Source organism: Ailuropoda melanoleuca, chromosome 16, assembly GCF_002007445.2.
Source record: "Ailuropoda melanoleuca isolate Jingjing chromosome 16, ASM200744v2, whole genome shotgun sequence".
Lineage (NCBI taxonomy): Eukaryota > Metazoa > Chordata > Mammalia > Carnivora > Ursidae > Ailuropoda > Ailuropoda melanoleuca.
This window is the reverse complement of record NC_048233.1, coordinates 78,559,914-78,579,503: the sequence shown is the minus strand read 5'-3', so window position 1 is coordinate 78,579,503 and position 19,590 is coordinate 78,559,914. Positions and strand designations below refer to the sequence as shown.

The 19,590-nt window shown below is 58.3% G+C and overlaps 1 protein-coding gene across 1 annotated transcript; it reads right to left on the bottom strand.

Moving 5' to 3' along the window:
• Window positions 1-4,343: 4,343 nt before the first annotated feature.
• On the bottom strand, window positions 4,344-18,896 carry RTN4RL2 (reticulon 4 receptor like 2). Its single transcript, XM_034645876.1, has 3 exons — window positions 18,467-18,896; window positions 12,329-12,810; window positions 4,344-5,552 (listed from the first exon to the last, which is right to left on the bottom strand). Exons 1-3 carry the CDS (start codon window positions 18,495-18,497, stop codon window positions 4,689-4,691), a joined length of 1,377 nt encoding a protein of 458 aa, XP_034501767.1. The 5' UTR covers window positions 18,498-18,896; the 3' UTR covers window positions 4,344-4,688.
• Between the last annotated feature and the right edge of the window lie 694 nt (window positions 18,897-19,590).

Genomic DNA, 19,590 nt, shown 5'->3' with positions numbered 1-19,590 from the left:
CCGCCCCAGGAATCCAGAAGACTCTTCCAGCGTGTCCACATCCCGCGTCCAGAAGTCCAGGGTCTCACATCGTCGCGAGGGTGGGGGACACCTTGCAAGTGTCTGTTTCCGCTAGTGGCTGCTTACTTCTCGGGTCTCACTTCTGTGTCCCCACCCCCATTGGTCTCCGCGTCCTCCCTCTGCCTCCTCCCTCCTTTATTGCCCATCCCGGGCATCACCCTCTCAGCGCTGGAGTGTCGTCTGTTACTTCCACCAAGTGTGCCTGCGGTGGGGGTGGGGGTGAATCTAACTTTTCTCCCTTTGCTTTCTCCAGTCTGCCCCCCCCCCACCAACCCACCTTTGGGACGTTTCTCATCCTTTAGAGTGCTTGGTAACCAACCCTGGCTTGTTAAAATGCAGTTCCAGGGTCCTTCAGTGATCTGATTCAGCAGGGCTCAGGGGCTCAGGAATCTGCATTTTAGCAACTTCCCACCTAAACCCGATGTAAAAGACCCTCGTTTGTGAAAGCCACTGGCAGGGAATCGTGAGCAGGAAAGACGGGGCAAGCTTCCTTCCACAGCCCCGCCTCCACCCTGCCAACCCTGCCTCCATGCTCCTGACCTCACCTCTGCTCGGAACGGCCCTCCGGGCTTCTGGCGTGATAGCACCAGGGCTGAAGAAGGTGCCAGGAAGGAGAAAAGGAAGGAGAAAGGGAGAAAAAAGAAATGAGACTGCCCCTAGTTCTTCTCTGAGTAGGGTCTTCCCCTTCCTGTCTGCTGCTTGCTTCCCTCCCTTTCCCCTCAGCTGGACCATCTTCCTGTCTTACTTCACCAGCCTGGCCTCAGCTTCTTGCTTCCTTTCCCCCTCCTCAGCTGAAGTTTCTAGAAAGGACAAAGGATCTTAGGGGGGAATGGCAGAGCCAACAAAAGTCCCCACCTTGCCACCAAAAGAAAGGGGCAAGAGGGACCCCTGGGGTTGGAAGGAAGAGGGGGATGGAAGCTGGACTTGAGGGAAAATAATAATAACAGCAAATATGTAAGTCACCTTCTGATGGGGTTATTGTACTTACTCCCCACAGCAAGTCGATCTAAGCAGGTGTTATTGTCCCCAGGTCACAAATGAAAAAACACAACAGACATTCAGAGAGGTTAAGTAACTTGCTGAAGGTCACACAGTAAGTGGAAGAATAACTAGGTCATTCATCTTCCATTTCCCCAAAATCATTGTTCCAGAGGCCATTGGTAGCTGTCCCAGGCCTGTCTTCCCTGCCCTACCCCCAGGGGCGTGGGGATGGGGAAGGGCATGGTGTATAGAAATGAAAGGAGATGCTCAGGTTTCGGAACATCTGACAGGTCTGGCTGGAAGCATTAAAAATTCATGTGGAAACCTGACCCCAGCTGGACCTTGGGTCTGCCACCTGGACTGTCCCTGGCCGTGTGGCCTCTCAGAGCCTGGTGGGCGAATTTCCCTTCAGCAGTGTCCCAGAAGCCCCAAGTCTTTGTATCTCAGAGGAGAGGGGTTCTCTTAGGGCTTAGGGGTCTGAGTCAGGTGCCCGCAGTTCAGAAAGCACGGCTGAGCCCTCCCCGCTACTCTGAGTGTAAGAACCTTAGAGGCTTAAGGGCTTATAAAAGCGGTCATCTGGCGTCCTTCTCCTGGTCTCTCCCCAGGCGGGTGGATCGCTGCTCAGGCTCAGTTTACGATGCCTGGAAGCCTGCCTGTGATTCGCAAGGTGGCCAGTGGGGGGCAGCCATCTGCTTGAAGGTGGCCGGAGCCCGAGCCTTAACCGCGGCTTTGAAGGACAGTCAAAGAACCCCCACTGATCAGGTCAGAGAGGTGCAGCCCGGGCCTTGGGGAAGGGGTCTGGAGTCTGTCATCTGAGGAGAGGGGGGGAGAGGCTTCCTAGTTTGGGGGAGATGGAGGAACTTTAGGGAGAGTTCAAAGTAGGTTTGTGGGTTGCAAGTGCATGATAACTGACGGCCAGCACGATACAATCATTCCAGCTGGAGTGAAGATTTGGGGCAAGGCCATGAGAGAAAAGGAGAGAAAGGCAGTTGGTAACCGACTCTGAGGGATCTTTGATGGTCTGCTAAGGCATTTCATCTTTAACCTGTAGGCAGTAAGGAGACATTGCAGGTTCCTGAGTGACAGAAAAACACAATGCAAATTTTGGTCTGATGAATCTGGCCACCACGGGCAGCAGGTGGGAGGGAGAGAGACTGAAGGTAGGAAAACCAGGGAGCGGGGTACTGCTATTTTCTTCTCCATTCTAGGCATGAGGTAATGAGGAGACTGAGCAGGGAGGTGGCAGGGGGAAAGGAAAGGGAGGGATGGGTCGGGCCGGGAGGGGCCTGGGTAACAGGGGAGACACAGATTAGAGAGAGGAGTTACGCACAGCCCGCCTGTGGGGCTGGCAGACAACACAGGATGTGGGTCCACTCACAGAAAGCGGCAGGTGAATGAGCTTTGTTTCATTCAGGGGTGGGGGCTCTTGGACAAATCCCTTCCCCTCTCTGGGCCTCAGTTTCCCCATCAGAGCACTGGTGGTTGGACGGGATAGCCCTGAAAGCCCCTCCTGTTTCAGGGTGTGCAGCTTGAGGCTGTAAATCTGAGTTGTCTGGACATGCTGGGGGACTGTATGTGGGTGAGATCTCTGGAGGGGGTCTCTGTGCAGGGTCCAGCTTATGCGGCTGTGCGGCTATGCGTGCATGCATTTGGGGTGCATCTGCCTGTTTGTGGGACCCGTGGGTGTCAGCTTGCCTGCACGTGCCCCATAGCTCCGCGTTGTGTGAGTGTGTGTGAGAGAGCGTGTGAGCGTGGGTGTGCACGTGATGGGTGTCCATGGGTCTGTCTGGGCTGATGGTGGTGGAGGTGGGGGTGGTGGAAAGAGGCATTGCTGTAGGCTTCTTCCTGAGGCTCACACACTCCTCTTGCTCTCACTGTTCTGAAATAGCATCTGGACCAAAGGCCCATGAATATTTCACAACGATAATTCTGTGACCTGGACAGCCTGCTTCTGATTTCCCAGCATCCTCCCTCCCCCTGCCCAGTCCCCAGCAGCTCCTCCTCCATCCGAGCTCTTGCCCCCCTCTCCCGCATGCTAGCCTCCTCAAAGCCAGCCTGACACAGGCTCTGTGTGGACCCAGACCTGGAGCTCCCCAGGTTCCCGACTAGCTAGCTGTTTTCACTCTTCCCCCACCCACTCCACAGTCTTATCCAAGGTCCACCTGCCTCAGGCCTTCAAGGTCGACTCCTTCCCATTTCTGCCTCCTTTTCTTGCCATCCTTCTGACCTGCCTGGCCAGAGTCACAGGATCTCAGCATCCCTGCTGTCTGAGCCCTGGCATCCAGGTCCCCTCTCTTTCCATCCTCCCCCCCCCGTTAGATTCTTTCTCCTAAATGTAAACCATCAAATTCTCCCCAGTTGCTCTAATGAGGCTCACCCCAACCTCTATCCCAAGTTCTTCTTAGTCGGGCTTTTTCCTTCCTCCGGCCTCCCTAGCCCTAACCCTAACCCTAACCCTAAATCTCCTTTTCACACACTGGAAAGATGAAGCTTCAGATCATACCTCAAGCCAGCAGTGTACCCCAACTTGGGATTCATGTCCCTCTGGTCACCCTAGGACTTTGGTCTCTCCTCTAACCTGCTTGCAGAACTGCTTCTCTGACCTGGTCCATCCCACCTCACAGGAGCCAAGGGGAAGAGACCATTGATCTATAGGGTTGTTGTGTACAGCTGTGCAGGCTGCACACTGCACAAAGACACTCAGCCACCGGGTCAAGTATGAGCTGAAATACAGCCTTAGGCTCTGTTTGCTAAGGTGTTTGTTATGGTGTGGGGCTGGGTTTCCCTGTGGATGAGGTGCCTTTTTCAGATTTGCCTAAAGCAATGTTTGGGCTGGCTGTGACCCTGGATGTCTGTTATTTCTCCTTGCAGGGTAAGATGGGAAATGCTCTTCCTTCCTGAAGGAACAGAGCCTGGGAGGGAACCGTTAACCAGGCTGGAGGCCTTCCCCAGCCTTAGCTCCTCAGGCACCAGACAACTCAGAGTCCTCTAGCTGCTTTTCCTGGACCAATGGGAGGTGAGGTGATGTCAGCACCCACTCGTGGCTGTCAGATTTCACCTGGCCTGCTTGGGACTCCAGGGCCACCCCTCTTCCTCAGTCTTCAGCTTCTCATTGTTGGGGAGCAGGACTCCAGCCAGCAAGAAGCACTTTGGTGGCCTGGGGAGGATCCCTTTTCTCTAACCCTCCTGGCCCTGAAATCCTGATGGTTCTAAGCCCTCCTCCCACTTTTGAGGCCCTGAGCCAACAAATCTTACAGAAGAAGATAAAATAATAGAATTTTTTAATAAATTTTTTTTCCCCAAACAACTTCTGTTGATCTTCACCACACAGGGGCCACGGTGGAGAGGAAAGTTCTCTCCAGGCACCCTAAAAAGTGTCCCGGGTAGACTTAGGAGAAAAGTATTCCTCCAGTGTCAGGAGGGTGAGGGGGGCTAGGATAAGCAGGGGCCTAGGGTTAGCCTGGCCCCAACTGAGGCATCCCTCCAAAGGGCTCCTGGGTGGGGCACCCTTCCTGGGAGCTTCCAAAGGCTCTGCTGGTGGAAGATGCTCTGCAGACAAAAGCCCCTCTCGAGTCCAAGGTGGGCACTGGGAGAAGGGGTCAGCGGCTGCCTGGGGTGCCCCACCCCAGCCTTGGGGCGGGAAAGAGTTAATGGCCGGAGTTGGGGAGAATAGGGCTGAGCCACCAGACAGTACCCCGTCCTGAGCCAGCAGCCCAGGAGGCAGGGAGAGGCGGCCGCTCTGGTCCGTCCCTGGGGAAGGGAGACGAAGGCCGCAAAGGCCCGGGGGCGGGGTGGGGGGNAGGGGTGGGCAGCCCGGCCGAGAGCGCGGGGCCGCGGGAGTCCGGGGGCGCCTGGCAGGCCGCGCCCGGGCACGTCTGCTCCCCCCGCTGGTCCTCGCCCCCGTAGCCCCCCCAGTAGTCGTCCTCCGTGGGCGCGTCCCCGCCCTGGCGCCCCCGCGGGTCTTCTGCGGGCAGGTCTCGGTAGAGCGTGGAGGGGTCGGCGGGCGGCGCCCCGGCCTCGGCCACGCCGTACAGGTGGTTGGACGAGCTGTTGCCGCGCGCACGGCTGCCGGGGCGCGTGGGCGTCGCGGGCGGGCACGCCTGGAAGTCGGAGTCGCGGAGGGAGCGCAGGTCGCGGCCCTGGCGCTCCGGGGGGGTGGCGCAGGTCACGTCGGAGCTGGACACGCGCGCGCGCTGGAACCAGGCCCAGAGTGGCCGCGCGCGGCAGTCGCACGCCCAGGGGTTGGCGTTGAGCCGCAGGAACTCGAGCGCCGGCAGGTCGGCCAGCGCCTCGCCGGGCAGCGAAGCCAGGCTGTTGTTGAACAGGTAGAGGATGGTGAGGCGGCTGAGGCCGCGGAAGGCCGCGCGGTGCACGCCCTGCAGCCGGTTCCCGTGCAGCAGCAGCCGGTCCAGGCTGCCCAGGCCGCGGAACACGTGCTCCGTGAGCAGCCGCAGGCGGTTCCCGTGCAGAAAGAGGTGGCTCAGGTTGGCCAGGTCCGCGAACAGGTCATCCTGGGGTGGGAGAAGAAGAGAGTGGTCCTTAGAGGCACGTGGGGAGGAGGGGAAAGAGGCGGAGCACCGAGGTAGAACGGAAAGGGTTTGACCTTTTGATTCCTAGAGTTCTGGGTTGGATCCTACCTCCCCATACCTATTGAGAAGTAAATGCGGGGAAAACAATATAGTGGAGGCCAGTAGTTCTTAAACGTTAGAGCTTTGAATCCCCTGCGGAGCCCTGCGTGCTGTAGCACCCCCCCCTCCCGTTTCTGATTCAGCAGGTCTGGGGTGTGGCCGCAGCATCTGTTCCCAGGTGGTGCTGATGCTGCTGGTCAGACGACCACACCTGGAGAATGAGAACCCCCGGTTTGCTTCAGCGTGCAGGCTGGGCGGCCAGACTTCCCGACTTCCAGTCCTGGATCTGTCAGTGCTGACGGTGCCACTCTGGGTGAGTCTCAGTATCTCTGACTCAGTTTCTTCACCTGTAAGAGGTGGAGATGAAATGAAGCAACATATATTCAGTTACTTAGAACGAGATCTCCATGGTTGGCCACTGCGGGTAACTTGGCCGAGCCAGGAATCTCGCTAAGCCCATTTCCTCGTCTATGAAATGGGGATGAGTGTACGTCCTTCTGCGTTGGTGCTGAGGATTAAGGAAGACGGGCCGCACAAAGAGCAGATGGGTGAAGTTCTGGGCACAGTGCCCGGCACATTGGGATTCGGGCCAGTGGAGCCCACAGGCTCAGGACTGAGAGCCCGGAGCTTCGGATCCAGCTTGCCCTCTTCCCAGCTGCGTGATGTGGGGCAAATTATTCAGCCTCATCCAGTCTCAGTTCCTTCAGGACGTGTAACTCAGAGAACAGCCCCCAGGGCGGGCTGAGGGTTAGGTGAGATCATGCTGGAAGGATACGGCACCCGGTGGGCACATAGGCCACCATCAATAAATAGTGGTTATTACGACAGTAGGGTCTCCGTTTCGGTTAGGTCCAGTCCTATTCCCCTAACAGAGGAGCTTCCTGGGGCTCAAAAGTTCTGCTATTCTTGGAGCGCCTGGGTGGCACAGCGGTTAAGCCTCTGCCTTCGGCTCAGAGCGTGATCCCAGGGTTGTGGGATCGAGCCCCACATCAGGCTCCTCTGCTGTGATGCTTCTTCCTCTCCCACTCCCCCTGCTTGTGTTCCCTCTCTCACTGGCTGTCTCTATCTCTGTTGAATAAAAAAATAAAAAATCTTAAAAAAAAAAAGTTCTGCTATTCCACTTCGATAGGGTATTAAATGGACCAGGTGTCAGCTCCATGCCCCAGAGGCAGCAGGGGAGGGGAAGGAAGCCTGCCGTCAGATTCCCTGCCTCACCGGCCCCCTTAGAGGGCTGTCCCGCCTGCCTGCCTGGGGCTGGGGAGTCCCAGAGTCAGGCCTCGTTAGTGCTGGAAGGATCTTGAACGGTGATTCAGAATTCATGGGGGTGCCGGAATAGGTATAGGTCTGCTTCCTGGGGGAGCAGGCAGGGAGCTGGATTCTGCATTTTAACCAGCTCACCAGCTTGGTGGTAGTCAGCCAGACTTGGGAGTTAGTGCTTCCGGGTCCACTGGCCCAGCCATTTTTCATAGAGGAGAGCACTGAGACCCAGAGAGACCAAGGACTTTCCAGAGAGGGGCCCAGAACCCCAGGCCTGACATCACTGTGTCCGGCAGGCCCAGAAGGCCTGGTTCTCAGGGATGAGAGCATCCGATGTGCTGAAGGCTGCTCAGCCCTAGGTCCTGTTTCCGGGCTGTTTCCCACCCTTTCCTGCCTGGGTGATGACCCCGCCCTTCCCACCCAGGAGCCCAGTTGCAGGCTCTCAGGTGGGGGGAGGGCGTTGACTCCCAGCCCACACCCACAGCCTCCACCTTCCTGTGCTCCTGCGTTTTCTCGCCCCCTCCCATCTGCCTTCCGCCCTCTCTGCTACAGGAACTGAGCCTGCCAAGAACCCTCCTCTTGGCCACATTGAGATCCGTCCCCTCAACCTTCTTGGCTGTCTCTGACAACAGCGTTCTCTGCCCCCTGCTGCCACCACCCCATGCCCGGCTCAGTGGGTTCTCTGCATGCCTGGGGCCTCGGCCTGTCCCAGCTTGGCCTGGTGCCCTCGCCCTTCTCTTCCCAAAGCCCAGCGAGTGGGCTCTGAAACCCTTCCACTCAGACGCCTAGTTAGGGTTTCCCTTTTTTATGGAGTGTCAGCCATGGTGGGGCATACCCAGAGATTCCTGGTCAGGACCAACATGGGGTGGGGGTAGAAGCAGAGGTCATCGGCGCTCTGGGGACTTCCAGAGGTCAGGAAGGGAAGACCAAAGGTTCAGACACCCCAGAAATTCAGGCGCCTTTGATCCACAGTCCCAGTTTGGGGGCCGCAGAGTCCCTTGATCTCAACCTCTTCTTCTGCCCCCTTCTCCCTCTTGCAAATGTCCTGGCCCTCCCCTCGCTGCGCCTCCATCTGGGGGTCCATAGCCCTCCCTTCATCCAAGCTGTTGCCAAATCCCACGGCCACTTCCTGGGCTGCAGCTTTCAAATCCGGGCCTTCCTCTCTCCCTGTTAAAACGTTCTCTGTGCATTAATAAGCTCTTGACTCTCACAGCCCTCGCCCTCCCCACCCCGTGCCCCCTCCCTCTGGGCTGAGAGAGGCTGCTGAAGTCATCCACTTCCATTTCGAAAACCACATTTCCCTCACCTCCCTGCAGGTCGGTTCACAGCTCTCAGCATCCATTTGGAATCTCAACGCAGCACCCGGGCCCCCACCCACCCCNTTCAGTCTCTGGCACTAGCCGCTGGGCTGTGTGACCTTGGGCAGCTCCACAAACCTCTCTGAGCCTCAGGTTTCTTCCTCTATGAAATAAGGGACTTGAGAGAGTTGATCGTTAAGATCCAACCTCATCTGATATTTATGAGTAAGTGAGTCCTGGAGTGTACCTCATTCATTCAGCAAAGCTGTACTGAGTGTCTGCTCCGTGCCAGGCACCCCCACTCACAGTGCTCACCAGTCTCTGCCAGGTGTCACCGTCATCGTCTGCGTCAGAGCCCGCACTGGGTGCCAAGCCCTGTGCTACCCAGATCCCATGTAGTAACTGAATCATCACAGCCCCACGAGGCGATAATATTATTACATCCCTTCCGGAGAACAGGAGAGGGAGGCCCCCAGAAGGCGAGTGACATGCCCAGGGTCCAACAGCTCTACGTGGTGGAACGTGGGTATGGACTCTGGAGTCAGGCCGACCGGGGCCCCGTTCTAGGCTGCGCTCCTGAAGGGTTGGGTGACCTCGGATGATGCCTGGACTTCACCGAGGCTCAGTGTCCTCAGCTGTTCAATGGCGGAAATGATGCTTACTCTTCACCCCACATTGAGCTGAGCCCTTTTCAAGTTGCAGCGACTTTAATCCTCACAACAAGCCCCTGAGGCGCAGGTCATTTTGTCCGCTTTACAGATGGTTCCATCGGAGACTCAGAGTGGTAAAGTAACTTGCCCAGAGCCACACAGCAAGCCAGAGGCGGGCCTGGGATTCACACCCAGGTCTGCCTGAGTGCGAAGACTGCCCTTACGTGCCATCCAGGCTGTCGTGATTAAAGGAGAGAACTGGTGTCTCTATCATTGGTTCTACTCAAGTAGGAACTAAGCTCCAGGAGAGCAGGGCTGCTGTTTTTGCTCACTCTTGTATCCCTGGCACCCAGAACACCGCCTGGCATGTAGGTGCTCCGTAAATACCCACTGATGAATGAGCGCCCCCGGTAAGGTGCCTGGCCTGCAACAGACAGTCGGTGAGACACCACGCCCCACCCCGCCTCCACCTTCACCTTCCTCTTCCTGAAAAGCTCTGGCCCTCGCCCCCCTCCAAAGCTCCCCTCTCCAGGGAAGGCTCTGTCTTGGGTCACGCCTGCGCTCTGTGGCTATCTCCCCCACCGCACATTTCCTCACCTGCCTGTATCATCTCCTGGCCTGGTTCTGCCCCCAAGTCCCCAGGCAAAAGCTGGTTCCTTCTCCTCTACCAAGGGGCCAGGTGCGAAGGTGCTCCCTTCCCGTGATGCCCTGTGCCATTCACCCCAGGGGTGCAGGACAAGCACTTCCCGTTTCAGAAGCCCCCCCCCCCAACCCCTGCATCCCTCAAGGCCACCCTTGCCCAGACCTTTCCTGAGCCCAGGCGCTGGCTGCTGTTTGTGGCCTCAGAGGTGCCGGAGGGTCAGGTCATCGTGACATGATTTATTCTGCACTGAACTACGTGCTTTATATACACAAACTCATTGGCTTTTTATAGCCATTCTTTGTGGAAGGTCTTATTTTTATTTTTCCCATTTTAAAGATAAGGAAACTAGGGTTCAGAATGGGGAGGCAACTTGCCTCGAGTTAGGGTATGTTGGAAAACAGCAGAGCAGGGATTCGAACTCAGGCACTGTAGCCCCAGATTCGTCATTCTGAACAGCTCATATGTATCCATAAGGAGGTCAGGGTGTCAGTAGGAGTGGTTGTCCAAGTACTAGTAGGAATACGATAATGACAGCACCCATACGGAGGGCGGCCCTGGGCTAAATTTTAAACCCTATGGAGCTCCTTAGATAAATGTCAAGTACTACCATGATTGCCATTTTATAGATGAGGAAATGAAGATCGAGAGGCTGAGTCATTTGTCCGAAGCCATACAGCAGCCAGGATTTGAACCTAGGTCTGGCAGCCTCCAAAGAGTGTGCTTTCAAAGACCAGCCCACACTGCTGTCCTTCCTGCCCCCTGACGGAGCCTGGTGCAGAGGTCTGAGGGACGGACATTCCCGAAATGTCATCAGACTCTTTGGGCTCCAGTACCATCCGCTCTTCCTGGTCGTGTGGCCCCAGGAACTTCCGTTCCGTGTCCCCACTGCCCCAACTGTCCCCTACTACCAGGCTGTTACAGAGGTGAGACACGCAAGCCCCCAGTCCCGTGACAGTGGTTTAAGGGACATGATGTGCGGAGGCTTATCTACAAAGGCTTTGGGGCTCCGGGCCTCCTGCTTCCTCATCTGTAAGGAGACAACCTCCAACAGGGCAGTGGAAGTGAGATGAGGTGGCTGAGTATACTTCGTAAGCCCCGGGGGTGCTAGGCAAATTTAGGAAGCAAAGGAAAGGGAGGGAGTATTCTGGGACCTGCTCGTGGCCTCGGTATCATCCATGAAGATGACCCAGATCTCCAGGATCCGGTCCAAGACGGGCCATTTCACCAAGGCCAATGTTAAATGAGGCTTGTTTCTCTTTTTTAAAATAGTATTTTAACAAGCATTTATATAGTGCTTACCGTATGCCAAGCACTATTCTAAGTGCTTTACAAATTATTCATGCACTGAACGCTTACAAAATCCCTAGGAGATGGGGGGCTGTTGCTGCCCCCGTTTTACAGATGGAAAGACTGTGGCTCGGGAAGGTTGAAATTTGTCGCATGCTTGTAAATGATACCAGGTCGATGCCCACATAGTTCTTAGCACAGAGCCAGACGCACAGTGTGTCTCCTAAGTGGTAGTGGGCGCTATGATTACCAGTATTTAGGCAGTAATAATGGCCATGACAGAATTTTCCAGCAGACTACACATTTTTCTTCTGGTCTCTGTCCCCCACTAGAATGCTGTCCCTGGAGGTAGGGAGCTTTGTCTGTTTCGTTCACTGCTGTCTCCTCAGCTCCTAGCACATAGTGGGTGCTGGATACATTTGTCAGGCTATTACTGCCTGTGTCATCGTCACTGACCTGATGTGCAAATCAGCACATTGGTGAGACCACGCAGGCACCTGGCCCGGGATGGGGAAGGGCAAGTGCCTTCCAGGCTCATGTGTGTGTGGGGGGGATTTGGAGGTCCTTGCCCCCTTCCAGCCAGAGGCTGTGTAGCCCAGGGAGAAATTTCTTCCAGAGTGGTTTGGAGGGTGTGTGATTGCTTCCTGGGGAAATAGAATGGGAGGATCTGGCTGTCAAACAGTCAGCATAACAACAACAATAAACAATATTTAGATCAATGACAATAACAATAAATAGCAATTACTGTTATTCCTTCCGTTTCCAGAGCATCCATTTTCCAGCTACTTAACCGCTCTTTACCGTTTTCTTTTCCTTCTTCCCTTGCACGGGGACGACAGGTTTGGGGGAATCTGGAAAGGATAGGCCTTCCCCTTGTCCCCATACCCCATGAGCCAGAAAGAGGCGGAACCTTCCGTGGGGCATAATTACAGGGGCTCTGCTCTCTTGCTCCTCCTCCCGGTGACGTGGGAGGGTGTAGGGGTGGGTGAGAAAAGCAGCCACTAAGGCCTTCAGGCTGGGTGCCTGGGGAAAGGCAGAGTCCCCCGAAGGCAAACAAGGGGGGAAAGGAGGGATCACAGAAAGAGACACGTACATACACCCAGACAGACATGGGGGAGTGTGTGGAGTGGGCGTGTGAAGGGAGACAGACAGAAGAGGCAGGAGAAGACAGATGGGGGAGGCAAGTTAGTGAGAGAGGCAGAGAGGGACAGAAAGGGATAGACAGACAGACAGACGGGCAGAGGAGGACAGATGGGGGGGCTGGAGAGTTAGGGAGAGAGGCAGCGAGGGACCCGAAGGGGCATAGACGGGAAGATAGAAGGGAGAAAGTGAAGAAGAGCCCCTGGCGAGAGTGGGAGGGACAGAAACTTAGGGAAGGGGCGGGGAACGAGAGAGCCGCTTTGGCAGGAAGGGGGTCCCCCTGGGCCCCGGGACAGAGGAGCGGGGGCGGGGGGGGGCAGGTCGAGCGGAGAGCAGACCCGACCGGGGCCGTGTGCGCACGCGCACTGGGCGGGGCGGGCTCACCTGGAGGTGCAGCAGGCTGTTCTCCTGGAGGTAGAGGTACTGCAGGCTGACCAGGCCGCGGAAGATGTTGCCGGGCAGGCTGCTGAGCTGGCAGCGGTACAGATGCAGCGACTGCAGCCGCTCCAGGCCCTGGAAGGTGTCGGGCTCCAGAGAGCGCAGGTGCCGGTTGTCGCCGAGGTCCAGCTCCTCCAGGGCCTGCAGGTGGCGGAAGGTGCCCGGGTAGATGGCGGAGAGGTTGTTGGAGAAGAGCCACAGGGTGAGCAGGTTGGGCCCGAAGGTGCCGGGCCGCAGCGTGCGGATAAGGTTGTTCTGCAGGAAGAGTCGCTGCGTGCTGGGCGGCAGGGACAGCGGCACGGAAGAGAAGTTGTTGGCCTGGCAGCTCACGGTGGGCGGGGAAGAGTAGCAGGTGCAGAGCATGGGGCAGCTGGGGGCCGCTGGGGGCGGGGCCAGGAGCATCAGCAGGAGGCAGGCCGAGGCGGGACCTGGGCGAGAGGGAGGCCAGGCGGTTCTGGGGTGGGGGTTGGGGGGCGGCCAGGCCTGCCAGCCAGGGGCCTGCCCCCCCACCGCCTAAGGGGAGCCCTTCTCGGGGAGGGCTGCTGGGTGCAACCTCAGGGTCGCAAGAAGCCCTGGCCGCGTCTGATTTTTGAGGTTCCTGGTGTTTTAAAAAAAATAAAGAAATTCCAAGAGGACACTGTGGAAAGCGAGGTTTAAAGTTGGTGGATGAATGGTGACCTTTTTTCATTGGCTTTCACGTGCAAGGTTTGCCCATGTAACTGCCAGGGCTTCTCCAGCTCGGGAGGGTAGGCCTGATGGTTCCTGGCTGCACGGGGCAGTCCTGTGCCATGTCTTATTTAAGACGTTTAGCAGCATCCCTGTCCTCTGCCCACTAGGTGCCAGCAACACCTGCCCCCTGGTTACGATAACCAAAATGTCTCCAGACATTGCCAGATGTCCCCTGGGGGGGCGAATCGCCCCCATTTGAGAATGGCTGGAACTAAATTGAGAATCTTCGTGAATCTAAGGCCCGTGCAAAACGGCCCTCCGGCTGCCCCGGGGTCTGGCCTTGCCAAGCCCAGCGGCGCTTGCAGCCCCCTCCCTCACCTTCCAGCAGATTCCACCTTGGAAGAACCAGGGCCTGTCCAAGCTGGAAGGGCCCTGAGGGACCAGGGCTCAGTGCAGTTCTAACTGGGGCCAGCAGCCACCTGCAACAGAATCAGCCAGGTGGTCCCGGAAAGCAGGCAGAATCAGAATTCCTGGGGAGACAGCCTGGGCATCTGTATTTTATAGCACACACTCTCCCTATTCAAAATCACTTAAAAATAATACATATATTTTTCAAGGTAACTTTTCAATGACGGAAATAGTTCAGGCTTCTTATGATACGGATGGAGAAGCAGGCCCAGGGAGGCCCAAGGGCCTGGGGCTAAGAGTTGTGTCTAGGCCCCTGTACCCCCTGTGTTATAGTAGGGGTGCGGGACCGCCTCGTCCATCCCTGTCCCCTGGCCTTCTTGCCCTCACTGAAGCTGGTAAGCTTCCGGGCTGGATCTAGCTTGACCTCTGCCCTTTATCATGACTTCCAGATGAGTCCTGGGATTTTCTTCTGGCAAGTTTGCCTGGGGAAAGGGAAGCCTACCCCCCACAAACCGGGCAGGGATTCCCTGGGCACACATGGACTGAGAACCTTCTGCTTCAAGGAGTGTGTTAGGCCCATGAGGGCAGAGGGGAAGAAGACAGGAGCTCGGACCCAGGAGCTGAGATCTTGGGGCTCTGTGGGTTTCAGAGACCCCAGGGGAAGGACGGAGGGTCTGTGGCTCACACTCCAGAGGTTGTTGTGTGTGCGTGCGTGTGTGCGCGTGCGTGTGTGCGCGTGCACACAGACACACGTGTATGCGACTGTAGGTATGGGTGTGAGCTGGCTGCTCCCTGCTTGTGCGGCTGAGGCTGGTGTGTGCACGTGGCACCAACAGGTCGGAGTGTGGCACGGATAGCACGGACGCTCTGCTGTGCCTCCTCCCGGGTGTGTAGGGGGGACACCCCCTGCCTGATGTGTGTGGCGTTCCGGCTCCTCGGCTTCGGGGACCGGGCCCCTCCTGGTGCCGTGCTGCGCGAGCGTGTGCCGGCTGTCCTCCGTGTGTGTGTGTGAGTGCAGCCCCGTGCGTGTGTAGGCTGGGTGTGATGTAATAACTCAGTGACACAGCGGCTGCTGTTCCGTTCCTTCACACCACCTCCGCGTTTCTCGGCCCTTCTCACCCCTCCCCCGTGCGGCGTTTCACGATTACTTTCTCCTCCCGAGTTTTTCAGAGCCACGTGGGGTGGAGGGGCATGTCTCTCACCCCTCATCTGAACCAGGCAGAGGTGGGGTGCGGGAGCGCAGCAGGGAACCCTGGTGGGTTTTGTGAGGCCTCAGGTTTGGGACTTAGAACAGGAGATTTCAGAGCTGGGAAGGTCCTCCAGGTTCATGTGGTTCAAGTTCTTGTTCTACGCAGGGGACACAGGCTCAGAGAGGGCAAGGAACTTGCCCAAGGTCACGCAGCAAAGTGATTGACTGGGCAAGGACCAGAAAGGATTCTCCTGCTGCCTGGCCAGGACACTTGTCTTTCTAGCAGTCACCCTCTGAGCTTGACACCAGAGAAAGTCAAATCCTTTTCTGATCCTTAATCCCACCCCTGATCCATAAAGCTTACGAGAGTGTGAGCTCTGAAGGCCAGCAGCCCTCCAGAGGATCACAGAGCTCTTTGCCCCAGCCTCTATGCCCAGAAGAGACAGAGGTAAGGATGTATGATTCCAGAGCTCTCCAGATCCAGGGCCACTCCCTGGTCCCAGGGTCTCCTCCAGCCTGGGGGCCAAGCGTGCAGGGGCTGACTTACAACTCCTTGGCTTCCTGCTCGTCCACATCAGGGGGCTCCTCTCCTCTCTCCCCATGCCCCCTCTGGCCAGTCCCCACATCTACCTTCATTATGGCCCACTGCCCCAAGTTGGAGCTGGTGTTCCCTGCAGGCTCTTTGAGGAGGGGCCCTGAGCAGGGGGCCCCTCCGTGACAGCTGCTGCGTAACAGTGACTTTGTTGCCATTTCTGGCCCTCTCCACCGTGCAAAGCAGCTGTAACCCAAGGAGCCTCATCCATAATTCAGGCTGCGGCTCTCACTGGAGGCGAGGAGGAGGGGAAGGTGGGGGGCTCTGGGTTTCTCTGCCCCCAGGCCTGGCTGGAGCGCCTCTGGGCAGAGGCAGTGGGGGCTGGTGCGCCATGCCATGCCGCTCTCTCCCTCCTCCGCCCTCAGTCCCTGCCCGGCGCGTGCCCTTTTCCTTCCCCACCCCCTGCTTCCCACGGCTCCTCACCATCACTCCTTCCTCCAGGCCTTGTCTTTTCTCCCTCCCTGAGGACCACACGTCCACTCCCAGCCCCCATCTTGTGACTCCCTGGCAAAGACTAGGGCAAGATGCAAAGTGTCGGAGCTGGAAGGGGGGGTACATCAGTGGCCATCAAGAGCAAACCCTCCTTATTTCACAGACAGAACCACTGAAGGCTGGGGAGGGGAAGGGTCAGTTTCGGAGGGGGCAGCTCAGGTGTCCTGACCCGGATCTCTGACAGTCTGCCTTCAATGTCTTTCTTGAAGCCTTCCTTTCACCCCTCACTCCTTATACATGCTGACGAGAGCCTCAGGAGGTGACAGCCCCCCCACCTTCTTGGCTCCCCCCATCCTCTCTCTTTCCTTGTCTTCTGAAGTCAGCAGGTGATGGCTAGAGCCGCAGGGGCACGCAGGGGTGCGCAGGGGCGCGTGGAGCAGGGATGGGCAGAAGCCGTCTGTTATTAAGCACCTACTGTGCCCCAGAAACGGCATTACTACACATCTTTGTGCATAGAGTACAACATAACGTAACCCTGGGGATTAATATTGCCCCCAGTCTGCAGCCGAGGGGAGGAAGGCTCAGGCATGGAGAGTTCTTCAGGTCATGCGGCTAGTGTAAGGTGGAACCCAGACCTGGCGAGCCCATGTCAGAAGAGACTCTTTGACCTTTCTTTGGGAGACCTCACATCATCCACAGAAACCACACCTGAGTGGGGCAGTCACTGCCCTTGAGGGAAAGGGAGGCAGAAAGCGCACCCAGGTGCACAGGGCTGGGCCAGCCATGATGCTATTTGGGGTGAGAGCAAAGAAGGGACCCAGGCTCTCTGCAACTTTCCTCTTCTGGGCTCCAGCTTGTGGCTGCTCTAAGGGACGGCCCACTTGGGAGTCAAAAAGGAATGACCAGTGTCCAGGAGATGTGGCTAGGATTGACCTACGGAGCGAGCGGAGAGAGGCCAGAGCATGGTATCGATTCCGGAAGGCTGAGGTGCCCAGAGCCAGAAAGTATCCATTCACCAAGGGACCACTGTCAAGGACTCTGGACTATCACCCTGGAGTCCCAAGGCTCAGAAGCAAGGTTCTCACCCCAGGAGCCACCTTTTAGTCCAGAGGCTCTGGCGAAAGAAGGAGCTTGGGGAGGAGGCAGATGGACTCCGGTTGGAGGGCAGGTGCCAGGGTGCTAACCCACCGGGCGGAGGGGCCCCTGGAAAAGGTGCTACCTGAAAGGGGAGTCAAGAGCTCTGGCTCTGAAGGAAGGACACAGGGTCCCAGAGGAGCAGCGATGGCCCCACACCCAAAAGGCTGGGGAAGGGCTAAGGCCTGGCAGGCAGATGCTGAGGGGGAAGGGGCTGAGGAGGTGGGAGAGCGGAGCAGAATGGAGGTGGTGGCGATGCCAGTGACGCAGGGGCCTGGGGAAGCACTGATGCGGGTGACGGAGCTTTAGAGCTGCTGCAAACAGCTTCTCACTCTGCCAGAATGTAACACCCCAAAATAAACAGCCACCGTGGTGGGGTGGCAGGATCCGACGACGGGGCCCGGAGATATAAATGGCAGCACGCAGCCAACCAGGGTGCCCAGCCATGGAGGCTGCCACCCCACTCGAATGTCCTCACCCTTTCCCCCTCACAGCTGCCACCAAGGCCCAGAGCTCAGAGCCCCCCAGGCTGGCCCAGTGACCACTCCCTGAGAGAAGGGATGTGACAGGCAGGCGCTTTGGGAAGGGAGGACTTCCCACGTGGAAGTGGTTACCAGAAGCCTCTTTGTCTTATGCTTGAGCAGCCTCCCCTGGTCCCTCTCTCTCCCATCTTGTCCTATTCCTCCTCCTCTTCCTTCCTGCCCAGCTTCCATCCCCATCCACATCAGCCTCCAGCCTCCCCTCTATGGTTCCCTGTCCCCAACCATAGTGCTCATCCTTGACCCTCCTTTCCGGCTCCTGACACCCCATTTCGATCCACCATCCCTGTCCCTCTCTGGTTTTTAGGCTTCCGATCTTCCCACTCCCCTTCCCTTCCCAGTGCCCAGGGTCCCAGCCCTCCTCTTTCCCATTACCCACCCTGCCTTCTGGATTCTGGGTTCCTCACCCTTGCCTTCTCTCCACCCTTCTCTGAATCTGGTCTCCCTTCTCTTTTTCCCTTCCTCCGTCCTCACCTGGGTCCCATTTCCCTCCATGCTTTTCCCGTCTAACCTTTATTCCTCCTCTGTCTCTCTCCCTCCCTTAACCACTTTCTCCATCATCGACTGCTTCTCGCTCTCCCCCTCTCTCTGACCCCTTCCCCACCCCACCCCCAATCTCTGGTCCACACCCTAGTCTGTCACTCAGTCCGTGGAACTATCCCCCTTTCTAGCGCCCTCCATCTGTCTTACTAGGCAGGGCCGTTTGGATTTCCCTCTGAGCCTCCTATCCTCCCAGACAGCCCCCTACCCACACCCCCTGTGTTCCCAGGTGACTGGAAAGTGCTGAGGCACGGGGCACGAGGAGTTGCTGAGTCGGCGCTTCCCCAGCCGGCCAGAGTCCTCAGCGTCCCCCGGAGCAGGTGGGGCCCGGGCCGGGTCCGCCTGCCCCAGCGTCCCCTCCTCGGTCACGAGCTACCCGCACCGCCCAGCAGGCTCCGAGCCGGGTGCGCTCCTCCAGCCGACAACCCTGGGCGCGGGGGCGGGGCCCCGGGCTAAGCTCTCCCCGCTCCCCAGGCAACCCCCCACCCCCACAGCGGCCCCACCCTCACGCCCTGGGGGAGGGGGCACCCGGCTCCCCTCCCCTGGTTGCCCTCCGCCCGCCGGCGGGCTAGGGTCCCTACCTTGCAGCAGGCGCCCGAGCCCGGGCAGCATCTTGTCTCGACGCTTGGGGGAGGGGGCGGCAGGGGGAGGGCGCTCCCTCTCTCTCCCTGAGCCCGCCGGACGGACGGCGGGGACTCCGCGGGGCTCCGGGAGGGCCCGGGAGTCCCCGGGCTGTGTGGCCCGGCCGCGGCGCTCTACCCTGCGCCCCCCGGGCTGCGGGCCTCGGGAGGAGCCATCGGCCCCGACGGGACGGGGCGGGGCGCGACGGGGCTGGGAGGGCTGGAGCTGGCCGTCGACGCCCGGTGCCGGCGCCCCGCAGCAGCTCAGGCAGCGCGCGAGTCCATCAGTCCGTCGGTCCGTGCGCCCCGGCTGCTCGCCGAGGGAGAGTGGGGACAGCGAGGATGCTCTTCCCAACCACCCCCACTCCTTCCCGCACTCGCTGGCTCCTCCCTCGCTTCATAGCTAGCCGACTTAACCCTCTCCTGGCCACTAGGAGGCGGGAGCGGCTCTCTAGCCCCCTCCATCCCGGCCCCTTCCCCTCCTTGGGGAACCCGGAGGACGGTGTTCGATCGCCTTCGCCGAGCCACGCTTCAAGAGGAATCCTTCCCTGGGGGGGCGGTGTAGTAGTGTGAGGGAGTCCCGTGGACTTGGCCAGTTCCCCCTCCCAACTTTCCCGGAGGAGATGGGCTCCCGGGTCACCTCCCCCTCCTGCCGCGTCCCCGGCTCCAATGTCCAGGCCTCTACCGTTTCTCTCCCCTAGATTTAACCTTCCCTTCCGTTCCCAGACCCCAAGCCCAGAGTGCGCGCGACTATAAGAATTGCATATGCAAGAGTTTTCGTGTGCAAGATTGAGTGCCTATGAGCGTGCACGCGCGCACAAGGACACTTGTGCAGGTGTGACTCTAGAGTGCTTGCGTGCGACCTTTTAAACCCGCCGCGGAAGGGGGAGGGTACGTGAGTGTGCGAATGGGTAAGCCGCCGAGTGCCCACCGGCGTGCGTGTCTGCACTGGTGGGAAACGTGAGGTGTTCGAGAGTTCGGCGCGAGTGAGCTTGGGATGGGTGGCAAGGGGATATGTGCCTGGGTGTGTGTGTGCCCCTTAATGCATTGGTGAGCGGGTGCAAGTTTGGGTGCGCGCGCGAGTG